The 16,154-nt window shown below is 44.0% G+C and overlaps 1 protein-coding gene across 4 annotated transcripts in view; it reads right to left on the bottom strand.

Annotated features, from left to right (window-relative positions):
* ESRRA (estrogen related receptor alpha) overlaps window positions 1-10,032 on the bottom strand; it is a 29,286-nt gene extending 19,254 nt beyond the window's left edge. The window contains exons 1-3 of one of the 4 annotated variants that reach the window (XM_077455803.1): window positions 10,014-10,032; window positions 7,432-7,540; window positions 1,437-1,754 (exon numbers count right to left, since the gene is read on the bottom strand). In XM_077455803.1, the coding sequence (XP_077311929.1) occupies window positions 1,437-1,740 (304 nt within the window). In that variant the 5' untranslated portion in view covers window positions 1,741-1,754; window positions 7,432-7,540; window positions 10,014-10,032. Of the gene's footprint in view, window positions 1-1,436; window positions 1,755-7,431; window positions 7,541-9,335; window positions 9,539-9,596; window positions 9,828-10,013 lie in introns of those variants that run through there. The other 3 variants (XM_077455801.1, XM_077455802.1, XM_077455804.1) reach the window with 3 other exon arrangements.
* Between the last annotated feature and the right edge of the window lie 6,122 nt (window positions 10,033-16,154).

Raw genomic sequence — 16,154 nt, 5'->3', positions numbered from 1 at the left:
ATGAAGAGAAGTATGTATAACTGGGGAGGGTGACAGTTGAGTGAATCTGTTGCTCTTTCCTGCATGGGTATAGAAGTCACTTTAGGACTTAATTCAGACAAGCTTATTTGCATACGCCTATACTATCCTGACTTACTGCAGCTGACACTCGGCAAAGCAACAGGAATGCAGATGTCCATTTAAGCAGATATAACACGTACAAAACACAAGGGTGTTCTGACAGATGCTCCAGAAAAAGTCACAGTGCAGTTCATATAAGGCTATTAGAGACCTAATTGCTCACACTGAGGTGCATTGTGTTTATACAACTTTAGTTTTGGATAGTGTGGAAAGAACCCCTGTCAGATTTTGCTGCTATTTGGGTCTCTATTACAGAGATTTCCATTAATTTACTGTCCCTGCAAAATAACCGTTTCACAGGAAAAATAAAATAAAAAAAGAGGGGAAATTTCACACCAGACCCTAGCACAGACCCCGTTTTCACAAAGGATGGAGTGCCAGGCATGGCCACCGGCAAAGACACAGATTCTTGCCAGCAGAGAAACATACCCTTTCATACACTAAGGTTGATTTACTAAAACTGGAGAGTGCAAAATCTGGTGCAACTCTTCATAGAAACCAATCAGCTTCCGTTTTTTTTTTGTCTACGCTTATTTGAAGAAGCTGATTGGCTACCATGCAAAACGTGGTGCAGATGTGTACCACAGTTTTAGTAAATCGACCCCAGTATGTGCGATCAACAGCGGCACAACTACCTGTAAAAATCAATGGCAGACTCTTTTCATGTAACCACACATTCCAGCAGTTATATGCCATTATGGACTTTGGTGTCCGTTTATGAAACCCAGATGAGCTGCGATTCTGATGATCGCAGCTCATCTCAACTCATTAGTAGGTTATGAAACAGATGTTCAGGGAAGAACATGTTCTCCGCTTATCTCAGCACACAGACAATCGGTCATTAACAGAAATGGCCAGTTTATGAAGGTGCGATCTCAGCATCTCACTGGCGATCTGTCAGAATTCTCCCTCCCAGCCCAGAGGTGGAGAATCGGGGAGAGAAGAGATCTTCCCAAAGAACTGAGGAAAAAGGAAAAGTATTGGCTTCCTTCTTCCTCGATTAGACCCCCCCCCCCCCCCACCAAGACAGTAAACATCTCTTTAACAGAGCAGTGGCAGCAGTAAAAAAGAAATTGGCTTTACATATACATCAGGTAGCTATAAAAAACAGATGCTTCCACATTTTTTAATTGTATTTGTGCTGGCAAAGCTTACAATTATCAAACTAGTACCAATGCAGCTAAAGATCTGTAGCAAAAGAAGAAAAAGAAAAAAAAAAAAAAAAAAGAGCTAGCCAAAATAAAAGATAGCTGTTTTTTTAAATTAACAAAACTAGATTTTTACCTGAATTTTATTTAGAGAAACTAAAGTCTCACCTTGTATTGTACGTTTGAAGAAAGCTTTGCAAGCTTCACATGAAGCCACGCCATAGTGATATCCAGAGGCCACATCACCACACACAAGACACAGCCTCTTGGGGATAGAATTTAGCACATATTTTCCCCTCCCAGCAGTGTCTTCCTGTTCATCATCTCCACCTCGGCAACAACGAGGGCCCTGTGTATCGGGTCCATGACCGCTACTGTCGCTGGAGCCGCTTGGACTTCTACGGCCGATGCTCTCTGGGGTCCCTGGCTCTGCTTTAATACACAGGTCGGGGCGTCTGTCACGAGAAGACATGATATAGAGGAGTTCTGGAAAAAACAAACAAAAAAAACAAAACAAAATATTAATGGCATAAAAAAATAAATAAAATCAAAGCAAAAAGGGCAACACCACCTCATACTCGGGGAAGCCATACTTCAGCAGCTAGCTATGTGTGTCTCAGACAAAGACACAGACAGAAATACAAATGCTTTTGCTTATATAAAGTAGGCTAGAACCCCAGTCGTGTTTTTATTTCTGTGTCCCTGTTGCACATTTTCTCCTCACTTTTTGTCTATTGAAACCATTATCAGCAGGACAGGAAGTATGGGCATATATTTTTAATGATGACCCAAACAGCAGCAAAACCCAATAGGAGTTCTTATTCTTACCCTATCCAAAATTTGTATAAAAAATAAAAAAATTGCTTTAATACCCTTTAAACGCTGCTACCACATTTTTTTCAAGATTTTTGTTAAATCCAGCCTCTATGTAAAGGTTGCTATGGGCAACACCTCCACTTAGCAATTCCACCAATGTGATTTTTTTGTTGTTCAGCTATGAATGGTTAGCCCTCATACTGGCCCAGATATGTGATAAAGAGACAAGGATCTGTACTGCTCACAGACACTAGTTTTGGATTTCAGTTGGGATTCTTCCAGTCCAGATTGGAAAACAGAAATCTAAGTGTTTGCATTGGGAAGCACTTATTAGGATCCTTTCACACTGATGAGGAGCGGTCTGATGGCACCACTAGTGTAGCACAGTGTACCCGCCGGGTTTGCTGTGCTTTCCCATTCTATTATGTCCTGTGGTTTTGGTGAACTTTCTGAAAGCACGCAGGTGTTTTATTGAGCTTGCAGAAAGCCCACCAAAACCACGGGACAGAATAGAACTCTATGGAAAAGCGCAGCTAACCTGCACCAAACCAGCAGGGAATCGCTGTACTATACCTGCGGTGCAATCAAACCGCACCACATCAGTGTGAAAGGGGCCTTATTCCTTTCTTCTATTCTTATAAAATATGCCCCATTATCACAAACCTAATTCCTAGCACATCAGACACAGAAATTTTTAAACAGTCTTGATCTACGATCTATAGCCTATGACTGCATAGAAAGAAAAATGTATTTATTACAGGTACTTTCAATTTTACACAACGCTTTACATATTTATTATACATTCACTGCCCTGAAAGAGCTTACAATCTTAGGTCTCCAACACACACATACATACATACACACACACACACACACACACACACACACACACACATACATATACATATACATATACATATACATATACATATACATATACATATATATATATATATATATATATATATATATATGGCCAATTTAGACAGGAGGCAATTAACCTACTAGCATGTCTTTAGTGTGGTTGGGATTCAAACGCCCTTATTAGGCAGAAGTGCTAACCACTTAGCCACTGTGCTGCCCATGAAGATTCAGAGATTTATTTAAAAATGTATGCAGAGGAGCAGAGGGAACTCCAGGTTTAATGGCTGAGTTGTTGCAATGTCATTCCTTTTACTTTGAGGCCCCATTCATAAGTGAGCTTAGTGGGAATGCACGTTTCTGCTCACTTTTTTTTTTTGCATGTCTTTCAGGCATTATTGCACGTCACGCCTAGGGCAGATCATTCTCTTGAATGGGCTGCCCTATGCACAACAGGCAACCCAAAGTAGCTCCAGGATCTTTTCGATCGTGGCTTGTCAGGCGTTATTTCAGTGCATGTTTTGGTGTGTTTGTAGCACATTTTGTCGCACAGCAAAACACATGCCTGCTATCTGCACTTGGGGTGCCGTTAACAATTAATGGCACTGCAAGCGTGACCCTTGATTACAACGAGTCCGTGGTGTTTTTCAGAAACGCACATTTGTGTGTGTATTGTTGCACATTTTGGGAAACGCACAGGTGTGAATGCAACCTAATAAAAACAAAATTTAAAAAAACAAAAAAAACTTTCAATGCCTAGCATATGTTTAAGTCATTGACATAGAAACAGAACAGCAAGGAAGACAAGTAGGAGAAGCAAGGCAATGAAGATAGTGACCTTTGCACTGCATAAGCCTATACAGTTTAGTTAGACTGGTTTAGCAATAACCTCAGGGTATAAAGGACAACACAGTAGCACAGTTGTAGCAACATAACAACGTCTACCAAAACTGAAAAGCATCAGAACCACCTTTACCTGTTCTTGTTATATAATGAAAAAGCAGATGACAGTCAAGTATAAGTTATAAAACATACAACAGGGTGTTTACAAATAAAACATCGCCCTAATGATCAATGGAAAATATTCTATACACATAATGTAAAGGATACAATCTCACTAGCCCCCTGCGTTTAGGTTGTTTAAATGCCAGATAAAGTCAAATCAAACTTCCCAGATCAAGTTCTCCTGCGTTTAGCTGTATTTACCTTTACACATATTTAGATGTATTTAGGAGTATCTGATCCGACACTGGAGGCACTGAATTTTTGCATCGCAGGGGTCTCAAACTTGCAGCCCTCCAGCTGTTGCGAGACTACAAGTCCCATCATGCCTCTGCCTGTGGGAGTCATGCTTGTAACTGTCAGCCTTGCAATGCCTCACGGGACTTGTAGTTTCGCAACAGCTGGAGGGCCGCCAGTTTGAGACCCCCGATCTAAATGCACAGTGTGAATTTTACCATTACATCTTATGCACAAAGGTGTCCTATTCCCACTGATAGAACACTGATCATAGCAGGTTACTCATTGTATACCTCCTCCATTTAGAAAACAGTATTTTTGGGGTCGGTACAGTGGTGTGGTGGGTAACACTCTCACCTAGCAGTAAAAAGGGTCGCTGATTTGAATCCCAACCACGACACTACCTGCCTGGAGTTTGCATGTTCTCCCTGTGCCTGCGTGGGTTTCCTCCGGGTACTCCGGTTTCCTCCCACACTCCACAGACATGTTGGTAGGTTAATTGGCTTCTGTCCAAAGTTGGCCCTAGTATATGAATGGGGACCTTGGATTGTGGGCTTCTTGAGCGTAGGAACCGATGTGAGTGTACAATGTACAGGGACAATTGTAGACACTCACTCAGGTTGAACTGGATAGACTGGTGTCACCTTACTAACTATGTAACTATTCTTTTCACTGAATACAAGGCTTTCTGTGATTGGAGAAGGGGTGGACAAACGCCACAATCTCCTTCCTTCAAATCATATAAAGTTCAGTTTAACCCTTCCTGGCTCTTTAAGTCGGTCTTAACACCAGGAAGCAAGGCTGTGGTCTCAATCTTGTTATTGGCTCTCATAGAGGTCATGTGATCAGGAGCCCTTCCCACTTACGCCCAATCAAAAAGAGAGACCGAGACCTGTCGGTAAAAGCTTGGTCAGCATGCAGGGAACAAGCTTTCCGCATATAACCTTGGACTTCCATGGATACATATGTGTGGTGGCTGGGTGTTAGGGCCCGCCCACGCAAGGTATGCGCTACAGCAGCATGAAGATAACAATGTACTTGCGTTTATATATGTTTAACTTTTTACAAGCAGGCTAAACATACAAATTATGTGTATATGTGAATGTAGCTAGACTAAATGTACCTGTATGCTGCTGAATGTCTAGTGTGCATTCAGCCATGGAAAATACTTATATGCTTCCATGTTTATTTAGAAACTAGCTCCAAACGCATCTGGACTAGGGATGGGCTCCGGCGTGTTCGCATACTCCACGTGCAGAGCCCGCCAGGAAGTCGGCGCAGCGCTGCGCTAATCACAGGCAGCGAGACATTGCGCCAATCTCTGCAGCTGTGCATCAGGGCAAGGTCTCGCTGCCTGTGACTTCCTGGCGCGCTCTGCACGTGGAGTATGCAAACACGCCGGAGCTCATCCTTAATCTGGACACAGATGAGCATGAAGCCTAAAAATCGTCATATGCATTTAAACAAACATAAATGCATATGTTTGTCGACACCAATGTGAATAAGGCAAAACTGTCTATGTGGTTTTATTAAGCTGGCCATACAGGGAGCAATATTCACCCAGTCCCCTATAAACCAGTCAAAATGTGCTCCATTGGTGGCCCAAATACTCAACATCCTTTGACTCAAAACTTAAAGGAGCTGGGCTGAAATAGCTGTCAGCTGAACAGGGCTGCATCCAAATCAGATGAGGACACACTTTGGGTATTTTTACAGCCAGCGGCGACAACTTCCAGAATACAATGGCAGCAGCAGGAGATTCGTCCATCTGAGCTGTTTGGCATGTGGATAGAAGAATCTGTTAGATTTTTTTTTTTTGTTTAGCCCACGGGCTGAATAAAAAAAACAAAAAAAAAAAAAAATAACATTGATGTGTGTATAGGCAGCTTAAAGCTTTGTAATGAGAATATTGGATGAATGATCGCTGTTTTTTTTTTTGCATGCTAGTCTCATATCGAAAATGATAAGTTTAGGACTTTAAAGCGGGAGTTCCACCGTTTTTTTTTTTTTTAAAGCCAGCAGCTACAAATACTGCAGCTGCTGACTTTTAAAATAAGGACACTTACCCGCCCAGCGCACCCGCGATGTCGGCACCCGAAGCCAATCTCTCGATCGTCTCTCGGGTGCTGCCGCCACCATCTTGGTTATGGGAATCAGGAAGTGGAGCCTTTTGGCTTCATTTCCCGGTTCCCTACTGCGTATGCGCGAGTCGTGCCGCGCAATAAGGATGGTCCCGCTGCCTCTGGGATCCGTGTGTTTCCCAGCAGGCAGCAGGGGACTTTCGGAAAGGGGCGTAGATTCTGCAGAAAGGGGCATACCTTCTGCAGAATCTATGCCAAAAGTGGGTGCAGATACCTGTACTGTACAGGTACCTGCACCCCCCTCCCCCCTGAAAGGTGCCAATTGTGGCGCCGGAGGGGGGGGGGGGGGGGAGGATTCCAATGAGTGGAAGGTCCACTTTAGGGTGGACCTCCGCTTTAAATGAGGCCCAAAGACATGTCTGGTAATTGGTAAAAAAAAAGAGAAGGGTTTGGGACTTTAAATGAGGCATGCTAACCGGTGGTCGGTGCAATGAACACAAAGTATAGATACACAAATAAGATAATTAGAAGTCCCAAACCCTTCTCTTTTTTCGCATATCGAAAACGAAGAGATTACTGAAGTTATGAAAAGTCTCGTGTGACAGAATACAACTTCGGGAGTGATGTGTTGTATTCTTTCGTTTCCAAGCATGGTCTTGGTCACTTGACTTTTTTCAGACGAATAGTTTACTGATTAAATGAAGATCGTACGATCTTCATTTGCATGAACTATTGTGATTTGTTCTGGAAAGCTGTGCACCAACGATCAGATTATCGTACGATCGCTCTGAAAGCGGTATTTTCCGTCCGATTTTCTCATTGTGAGTACTAGGTAGTAATATTGTTGCTCCCACAACAAACTTGGTTCAGGAAAGTCTGAGGTGTAACCTGAAGACATGTTTAAGGAAGTTAAGTTCTGTTAAAGTCAAGGGGGTCACTATAAGAATAGCAAAAAAGGTGCAGAGCAGGAAGCCGGTGTAGAAAGTTGTCGGCTGGTCAGTTTACCCTTTGACCTCTCTCATCCCCCAGACACTCTCTAATTACTCAGCTCACCGAGCACAGTTCCTGGGCTGAGGCCGTACAGTTTATAGGACGGGCAATTACAGTCACAAGCTTTATCTCAGATCATGAAAGACATCAAAGTACACAGCATGGCAGACACTCACAGGGAGATGCACATGAAGGCAGGCAAGCAATGCGGCTCTTTTTGGCAGCGGTGGAATCACTGACACCCAGGTGGAGATTCAAACACTGCGCTTACAACAATGATATCACCTGTAGATAGAAATATGAGAATATGAACACACCGAACACCATGGTACACACAGACACACAATGGGGGTTATTTACGAAAGGCAAATCCACTTTGCACTAAAAGTGCACTTGGAAGTGCAGTCACTCTAAATCTGAGGGGTAGATCTGAAATGAGGGGAAGCTCTGCTGATTTTATCATCCAATCATGTGCAAGCTAAAATGCTGTTTTTTTATTTTCCTTGCATGTCCCCCCTCAGATCTACAGCGACTGCACTTCCAAGTGCAATTTCAGTGCAAAGTGGATTTGCCTTTCGTAAATAACCCCCAAACTGCCAATATGTGACAGGTGGATTATTTTTTAAGGTAAGGGCCCTTCCACACTAGGAAGCTTAAAAACACATATTGCATCTTTGAGGTGTCTTCAATGACTCCCAGCATGCATCTGTGAAACTTGGGCATGCAACTCCAAAAAATTATTTTTTTTAAAACTTACCGATAATGCATTTTTGTTGTGTTCTCTCCATTAATTTCAATACAGAGGTGCCTTTTTGGTGCACTTTGTAAAACACGCACCAAAAACGAAGCATGCAGTTTTTCAAAAACGCACTGCACCCGCGACACCTTAGTGTGAACAGTTCTATAGCATTTAAAGGGATACATTTTTCATGCATTTTTGTTCTGCTTTTTAAACACCAAAAACGCTTTAAAAAAAAAATGGATCAGTCTGCAAGGGCCCTGAGACAATCCTAACTTCATATACAGAGTTGGCTACCTTCATCTTTTTATACTCCAATATTCTGTAATACTAAAAAACATTAGGAATTGATGTGTACATCTGTGGCGATGCACAATGTAGACTAAACTATGCGTGTATATGTGTACACACACAAGAACATTAGCTGGGTATGGATCTGATGGATCTCCTATCTTCCAGCCTTACGGAAGAACGCTCGTCCTGTGCCTCCAAAATCTTGATGACCTTGGATCAAAGTCAGCACAGTTTTTTTTTTTTTCCTTTTTTCTTCGGGAGTAAAGCGTGAGCCAAGTAAATGAAGAATACAATGCATGACACGATATGATGTATCAGCCAATACAATAAAGATTATATATACACACAAAATAATACAACAAAGATTATCATATATTTTATAATCTTTGTTGTATTATTTTGTGTGTGTATGTATGTATATATATATATATATATATATATATATATATATATATATATATATATATATATATACACACACACACACACACACACAATAATACAATAAAGATTATAATATATATCTCACACACAAATATAAATATATATATATATATATATATATATATATATATATATATATATATATATATATATATATACATACACACACAAAAAAAATATATATATACACACACACACACGTATAGATCTATATATATATAGATCTATATATAAATATATATATATATATATATATATATAGTGCACATCAGTAAAGTTGTGTACAGGGTGTGAGGAGTAGAAAAGCTGAGCGTTGGTTCTCTAGCTCTCTAATTGACCCGCAATCTCTGCGTTTACTGTGCGTTTCTGCATGTCCACGCATTTTCAGAACGTTTTTCTGGATCCCCTCTTTTTTTTTTTTTTTATACTAAGTATTGGCACACATTTGTACATGCACATTTGCATTGCATGCATTTACAGCTCAGAAAGATACAGTTTGCAACTTTTTTTGTAAATCGCACATAAAAGCGGTCCAGCGGTGTACAATGGCGCACTGGAATACATTTGATTTTCTTGCCAGTACATCCATACCTCCAAGCTCACCTGGTGTAAATGAGCCCCTAAATCACTTGCAATCCCTCAGCCCCAAACTTTATCCTGGTGACCTGGGGATCTTGTGCACCGGATGGGGATCCCCACATGACAACAATCCAATGACAGCTAGGTGTGTGATGTGTCCATGATGAGCGATCTCTAGGAGAAGTGGCCGATCATGGGCTACATGTATAGATAGCAGCGATCGGTGGGCACAAAGTTCCCCCTCCATAGTGTCCCATCACGTCCCCCAGCACTGCCCCAACTCACGTCAAGGTCCCGCTGTCATCCCGCCGCTGGGCTCGGAGGGGCCCGGGTTCCTGTGTACCGGGGACGGTGTGCTCACACGAGGATCACGTGCAGGATCGGGACAGGTGACATGCCCGTTAGCGGTGGAGATTGGTTGTAGGACACGGCAGAGGACACAGCGCACTCACACACACACTCACCCCGTGTCACACACTCACACACAGACACACTTCCTATCCTGGCTCCTCCCCCTCCTCTGACAAGTAGGGAAGGGGCGGGGCCTGGAGAACCGCAGGCTCGGCGAGCACATTGCCTAGTGTATAGTAGCCCGGGCGGTGCGCTCTGTGGTGCTCCCGTATCCAATGAACGCCAATAGAGCCGCCCGCCGCCCGGGCTGTGTACAGTGTGACGCCTACAGGCTTGGGGCTCAGTGCTTACCTCATACGGACAGTTCTCCCGCACTCCGCATACAATGTCCTTGTGTGTCACCTTCACACACTTAGTTGGCAATTGTCACCTCTGGCGACATTAACCCCTCCCGCGCCGGTCACAAGTTCTTCAATGACGCCGTCGGTGACCTTGGCCAGTTCCTCCAGCTGACCCGCTATGTCTGTCAGAGAAATATTCCGCTTATGTGGGGCAGACAGTCCTCAGTGTCCTTCATATGACCTCTAAGAGGAGGAGAGCCCTCCCCAATGTGTCCTGTGTGTGTGAGAGAGGAGATAAGATCTGAAGAGAGCCACTAATGAGCACACCATATGTGTAGAGGAGACCCTCACCATATATATGTATATATATAGGAGACCCCCACACCATTTATATAGAGGAGACCCCCCACACCATTTATATAGAGGAGCCCCCCACACAATTTATATATAAGAGCCCCCACACAATTTATATAGAGGAGCCCCCCACACCATTTAGATAGTGGAGCCCCCCACACAATTTATATATAGGAGCCCCCACACCATTTATATATAGCGGAGCCCCCCAACACACACCATTTATATAGAGGAGCCCCCACACAATTTATATAGAGGAGCCCCCCACAAACACCATTTATATAGAGGAGCCCCCACACACCATTTATATAGAGGAGCCCCCACACACCATTTATATAGAGGAGCCCCCCACACCATTTATATAGAGGAAGCCCCCCATAGAGGAAGCCCCCCACACCATTTATATAGAGGAGCCCCCCACCATTTACATAGATGAACCCCACACCACTTATATAGAGGAGCCCCCCCCCACCATTTATATAGAGGAGCCCCCCCCACACCATTTATATAGAGGAAGCCCCCACCATTTATATAGAGGAGCTCCCCACACCATTTATATAGAGGAAGCCCCCCCCCACCATTTACATAGAGGAACCCCCACCGTTTATATAGAGGAGCCCCCCCACACCATTTATATAGAGGAAGCCCCCACCATTTACATAAAGGAACCCCCCACTATTTATATAGAGGAGCCCCCCCACCATTTATATGGAGGAGCCCTCCCACACCATTTATATAGAGGAGCCCCCCCACCATTTATATAGAGGAGCCCCCCACACCATTTATATAGAGGAGCCTCCCATGCCATTTATATAGAGGAGCCCCCCACACACACCATGTATATAGAGGAGCCCCCCACACCATTTATATAGAGGAGCCTCCCACGCCATTTATATAGAGGAGCCCCCCACACACACCATTTATATAGAGGAGCCCCCCCACACACCATTTACATAGAGGAGCCCCCCCACACACCATTTATATAGAGGAGCCCCCCCACACACCATTTATATAGAGGAGCCCCCCACACACACCATTTATATAGAGGAGCCCCCCACACCATTATATGGGACGATTCCTCCAGTCACAGCTCTACCAGCAAGTTTTCCCGCTTGTCAGAGCAGACTGGCTAGAGTTTGAGAGAACTGGGTTTGTCAGGACTCAGGAGTACACACAGAACATTCCACCATACAGAACATTCCACCCACACACTGAGAGGTGACAACATTCCCCCAAAATATACAAAGTCACCTTTATATGAAGGCCGTGTACACTCAGCCTTTCTTCTACCATGAAGGGCGATAAAAGCAGGGGTGTCACTAGGGTTAGTGTCACCTGGTGCGGTAAAACATGGTGTTACCCACCACCCCCCAGGGCTGGTGCAAGGATTTTTGCCACCCTTGCCTAGGCAAAACCTCATTTTGCCACCCTCATTGGCTCTACCCCTGACTCCACCCCCTTTGCCCTGCCCATGTGAACGGAGGTGGAGCTATACAAGAAGCATCGGTTTTGCTTACTCTAGCGCTGTCTCGAGTGCTGCGCCTCTGCGACTACCGGTTGGATGGAGCTGCTGCCTGAGATCGAGTTAGTTACATGCTGAAGCCTGCAGAGCATGCAGACATGGAGGGAAAGCAGCGGCCGGGCGCCCCCCAGGCAGCAGTGCGTCCTAGGCAGTTGCCTAGTTTGCCTAGTGGTAGCACTGGCTCCGATCATCAGTCATTTTTGTCAAATACTTTAACCACTTTCAAACCGGACCATTTTGCTGGCTTAAGACCAGAGCACTTTTTGTGAATACACTGAATAAGCACTTTTGACCCTGCTTGCTGTGCTTACCAAAGCACAGCAGATATCATCCTATATATCATTGTTGTGATGGACTCCCAAGGTGTAGTCTCCCATTCCACATTAGATATTACACGTGGAATAAATTATTTTATTGGATATATTTTATAACCGAAAATAAAAAATATAGCTTTAAATTTTCAGTATTTTTTCATGTATTTTTTTGATTCCCGAAAAGATTGTAGATGCTATAACTAAGAAACCAATTAATATACACTTTTTTTATTTTTTTATTTTAATAATGACGTAGCAGAATACATTTTGGCCTACATTTATGAAGAAATTAGATTTTTTTAAATTATCAATCAACATACAATTATTGGGATTTTATACCAAAAATAGGTAGCAGACCTTGGTCTAAATAATTTATGAAGAAATTCGATTTTTAAACCTATTTTATTGGATATATTTTATAACTGAAAAAAGTATTTTATTTATTTTTAATTTTCGGTCTTTTCAAATTTTTTTTTTTTTTTTACGAAGGACATGTAGCAGAATACATTTTGGCCTAAATGTATGAAGAAATTATTATTTTTTGTATTTTATTAGATATGTTTTGTGAACGAAAATAAAAAAAGTTTTTTCTTTTGTTTTCGGTCTTTTTTCTTTTATTTGAATTCTCAGTCTTTTTTCATTTATATAAAATACAAAATCCCATTGGAGATCGAGTACCACCAAAAGAAAGCTCTATTTGTGGGGGAAAAAAATGTGTCAATTTCATTTGTGTACAGTGTTGCATAACGATGCAATTGCCAATTGAAGTAGCACAGTTAGGGTTGAGCCGAACACCCCCCGGTTCGGTTCGCACCAGAACTTTCGAACGGACCCCAAATTCGTATGAACGTTAGAACCCCATTGAAGTCTATAGGACTCGAACGGTCGAAATTAAAAGTGCTAATTTTAACGGCTAATATGCAAGATACTGTCCTAAAAAGGGTTTGGGGACCTGGCTCCTGCCCCAGGGGACATGGGTCAATGCAAAAAAAAGTTTTAAAAACGGCCGTTTTGGCGGGAGCACTGATTTTAATGACGATTAAAGTGAAAAAAAAGTGAAATATTCCTTTAAATATGGTGCCTGGGGGGTGTCTATAGTATGCCTGTGAAGTTCCACGTGTTTCCCTTGTTTAGAACAGTCCCTGCACAAAATGACATTTAACGGAAATAACGTCATTTAAAACTGCTTGCGGTTTTAATGTTATATCTGGTTCCTGCAATATGGTTGAAAATCATTCAGAAAAATGACATGGGTAGCCCTCCCTGCCCATTACCAGCCCCTTTGGGTCTTGTACGGATATTAAGGGGAACCCCGTACCCATATTAAAAAAAGGAAATACGTGTGGCCCCCAGGCCCTATATACTCAGAACAGCAGTATACAGGCGGTGCAAACAAGACAGGGACTGTGTAGATTTGTTGTGTTAAGTAGAATCTGTTTGTAATTTTCAACTGGTACATTTTTAAAGTGTAGTTCCAGTCAAAAAAAATATTTTTAAGCTTTTTGTAAAACATACGGAAGGGTTATCACCCCTGTATAATTTGTTTTGCCGTCCGTCTTTTTTTCATCTCACTTGCTGTTGTCTCCTTTCATTTGCAAGTAGGAGATGTTTGTAAGTTGGATGTTTGAAAGTAGGGGCCTGCCCTATATGCTCTGCAGAAATGGCGGAACAAGGTGTTGGTTTTGCCACAACATTGTAAGCCCTCAAAGTGACTCTTGGTGGGCGCTGGAGCGCCCTGCTGTGAACGATTATATCAAGAATTGTAATTACATGCCATTGTTCAACAGTGGTAGAAAAATTGACCTTTGGTGGTTGTGGTGCTGGTGCCACAACACTATAAGTCCTCAGTTACTCTGGGTGGGCACAGGAACGAGCCCTCCTGTGAAATATTATATCAAGAATTGTAATTACATGTCCCTGTTAAACAGGGGCTGAAAAATTGGGCTGCTGGCACTGGTGCTGGTGCCACGACACTGCAACCTCTCCCATATACTCTAGTTGTAGTGCAGGAATTAGCCCTGCTGCAAAGCATTGCATCAAAAATTTTAATTAAATGCCCCTGTTAAACAGAGGCAGAAAAATTGGGCCTTATGCACTGGTGCTGGTGCCACGGCACTGCAACCTCTCCCATATACTCTAGTTTCAGTGCAGGAATTAGCCCTGCTGCAAAGCATTGCATCAAAAATTGTAATTAAATGTCCCTGTTAAACAGGGGCAGAAAAATTGGGCTGATGGCATCACCCAGAACCAAAAATGTTCTTCCAACATATCAGCGGAGGAGGAAGAGGATAGACAATCAACATAATAGGACAGTCACTCAGCATCAGCATAGGCAGTCTTGAAGGGATGTGATATTTCAAAAAAAAATATTCGGTTACATCAGCTTCAGGTGCTTGGTAGCTGTGGGTGATCTAAGACTGATTCATCTTGATGAAGGTCAGTCGATCAACTGATTCGGTGGACAGGCGTACCCTGTGATCGGTAACAAAGCCACCGCTAGATGCAGGACAGGCCAGTAGCTCAATTGCATACTGTGCAAGCTCTGGCCAGTGATCCATCCTCAAGACCCAGTAAGCCAGAGGATTTTCGGTGGGAAAGGTGTCCAAGTCTGACCTTGCCCCTAGGTATTCCTGCACCATGTAAATCAGACGCTGGCGATGGTTGCTTGAACCGATCATACCTTGGGGCTGCGGACTAAAAAATTGTCTCAAAGCATCGGTCAGACGGCCACCTTCCCCACCGCTCCTTCTGACCGATGCCTCAGCAACTCGTTGTCCAGGACCAGGAGTTTGTAACCTCCCAGTCTCTGGGAACGCATTGCACAGACCTTTCTGCAAGGCCTCCCGGAGATGTCTCATCCTCTGCTCCCTCTGCGATGGCAAGATAAGGTCGGCAACCTTACCCTTGTACCGTGGATCAAGGAGAGTGGCCAGCCAGTAATGGTCCCTCTCCTTGATCCGAAGAATACGAGGATCCTTCTGCAGGCTTTGCAGGATCAGGGAGGCCATGCAGCGTAGGTTAGCTGAGGCATTCGGTCCGGAGTCCTCTGGGTCACTAAGGACAACATGATCCGCAGCTGCCTCCTCCCAGCCACGTACAAGTCCACGGGTTTCTTGGGACTGTAAATCATCCCCACAAGACTGCTGCTGCTGATGCTGAGTGGCAGCCTCCACCTCCATGCTGGCACAATCATCCTCCACCTCCTCCTCCTCCTCATCCTCTTCCTGTGTGATGGGTGGCACAGCAGGAACACTGTCTGGATAAAGGGGGCCTTGAGAGGCAAGGAAGTCCTCCTCTTCCTGCCTCTGTTCTGCCTCAAGTGCCCTGTCCATTATTCCACGCAGCATATGCTCCAACAGGTGGACAAGAGGTAGTGTCACTGATGCATGCACTGTCACTGCTCACCATCCTTGTGGCCTCCTCAAACGGTGACAGGACAGTACATGCATCCCTGATCATGCCTCACTGGCGTGGTAAGAAAAAACCGAGCTCCCCTGAGCCTGTCCTGGTGCCGTAGTCGCACAGGTACTCATTGATGGCCCTCTGCTGTGTGTGCAGCCGCTGTAGCATGGCCAACGTTGAGTTCCACCTGGTGGGCATGTCACATATAAGGCGGTTCTTGGGCAGGTTCAACTCCTTTTGGAGCTCAGCCAGCCGAGCACAGGCATTAAATGATCGGCGGAAATGCACACAGACTTTCCTGGCCTGCTTCAGGACATCCTGTAAACCCGGGTACCTGCCCAAGAACCGCTGCACCACCAGGTTAAGGACGTGAGCCACACAGGGCACATGGGTCAGTTGTCCCTGTCGAAGGGCGGAGAGGAGGTTGGTGCCATTGTCGCAAACCACCATTCCTGGCTTAAGCTGGCGTGGCGTCAACCACCTCTCGGCCTGCCCCTGCAGAGCTGACAAAACATCCGCCCCACTGTGGCTCCTGTCCCCCAAACAAACCAGCGCAAGC

This window comes from Lithobates pipiens, unplaced genomic scaffold, assembly GCF_037356315.1.
Source record: "Lithobates pipiens isolate NorthernLeopardFrog02 unplaced genomic scaffold, aLitPip1_a1.2 Scaffold_10, whole genome shotgun sequence".
NCBI classification, from domain to species: Eukaryota; Metazoa; Chordata; class Amphibia; order Anura; family Ranidae; genus Lithobates; species Lithobates pipiens.
Note: the sequence above shows the minus strand (reverse complement) of the source record. Positions and strands in the feature narration are given on the sequence as shown.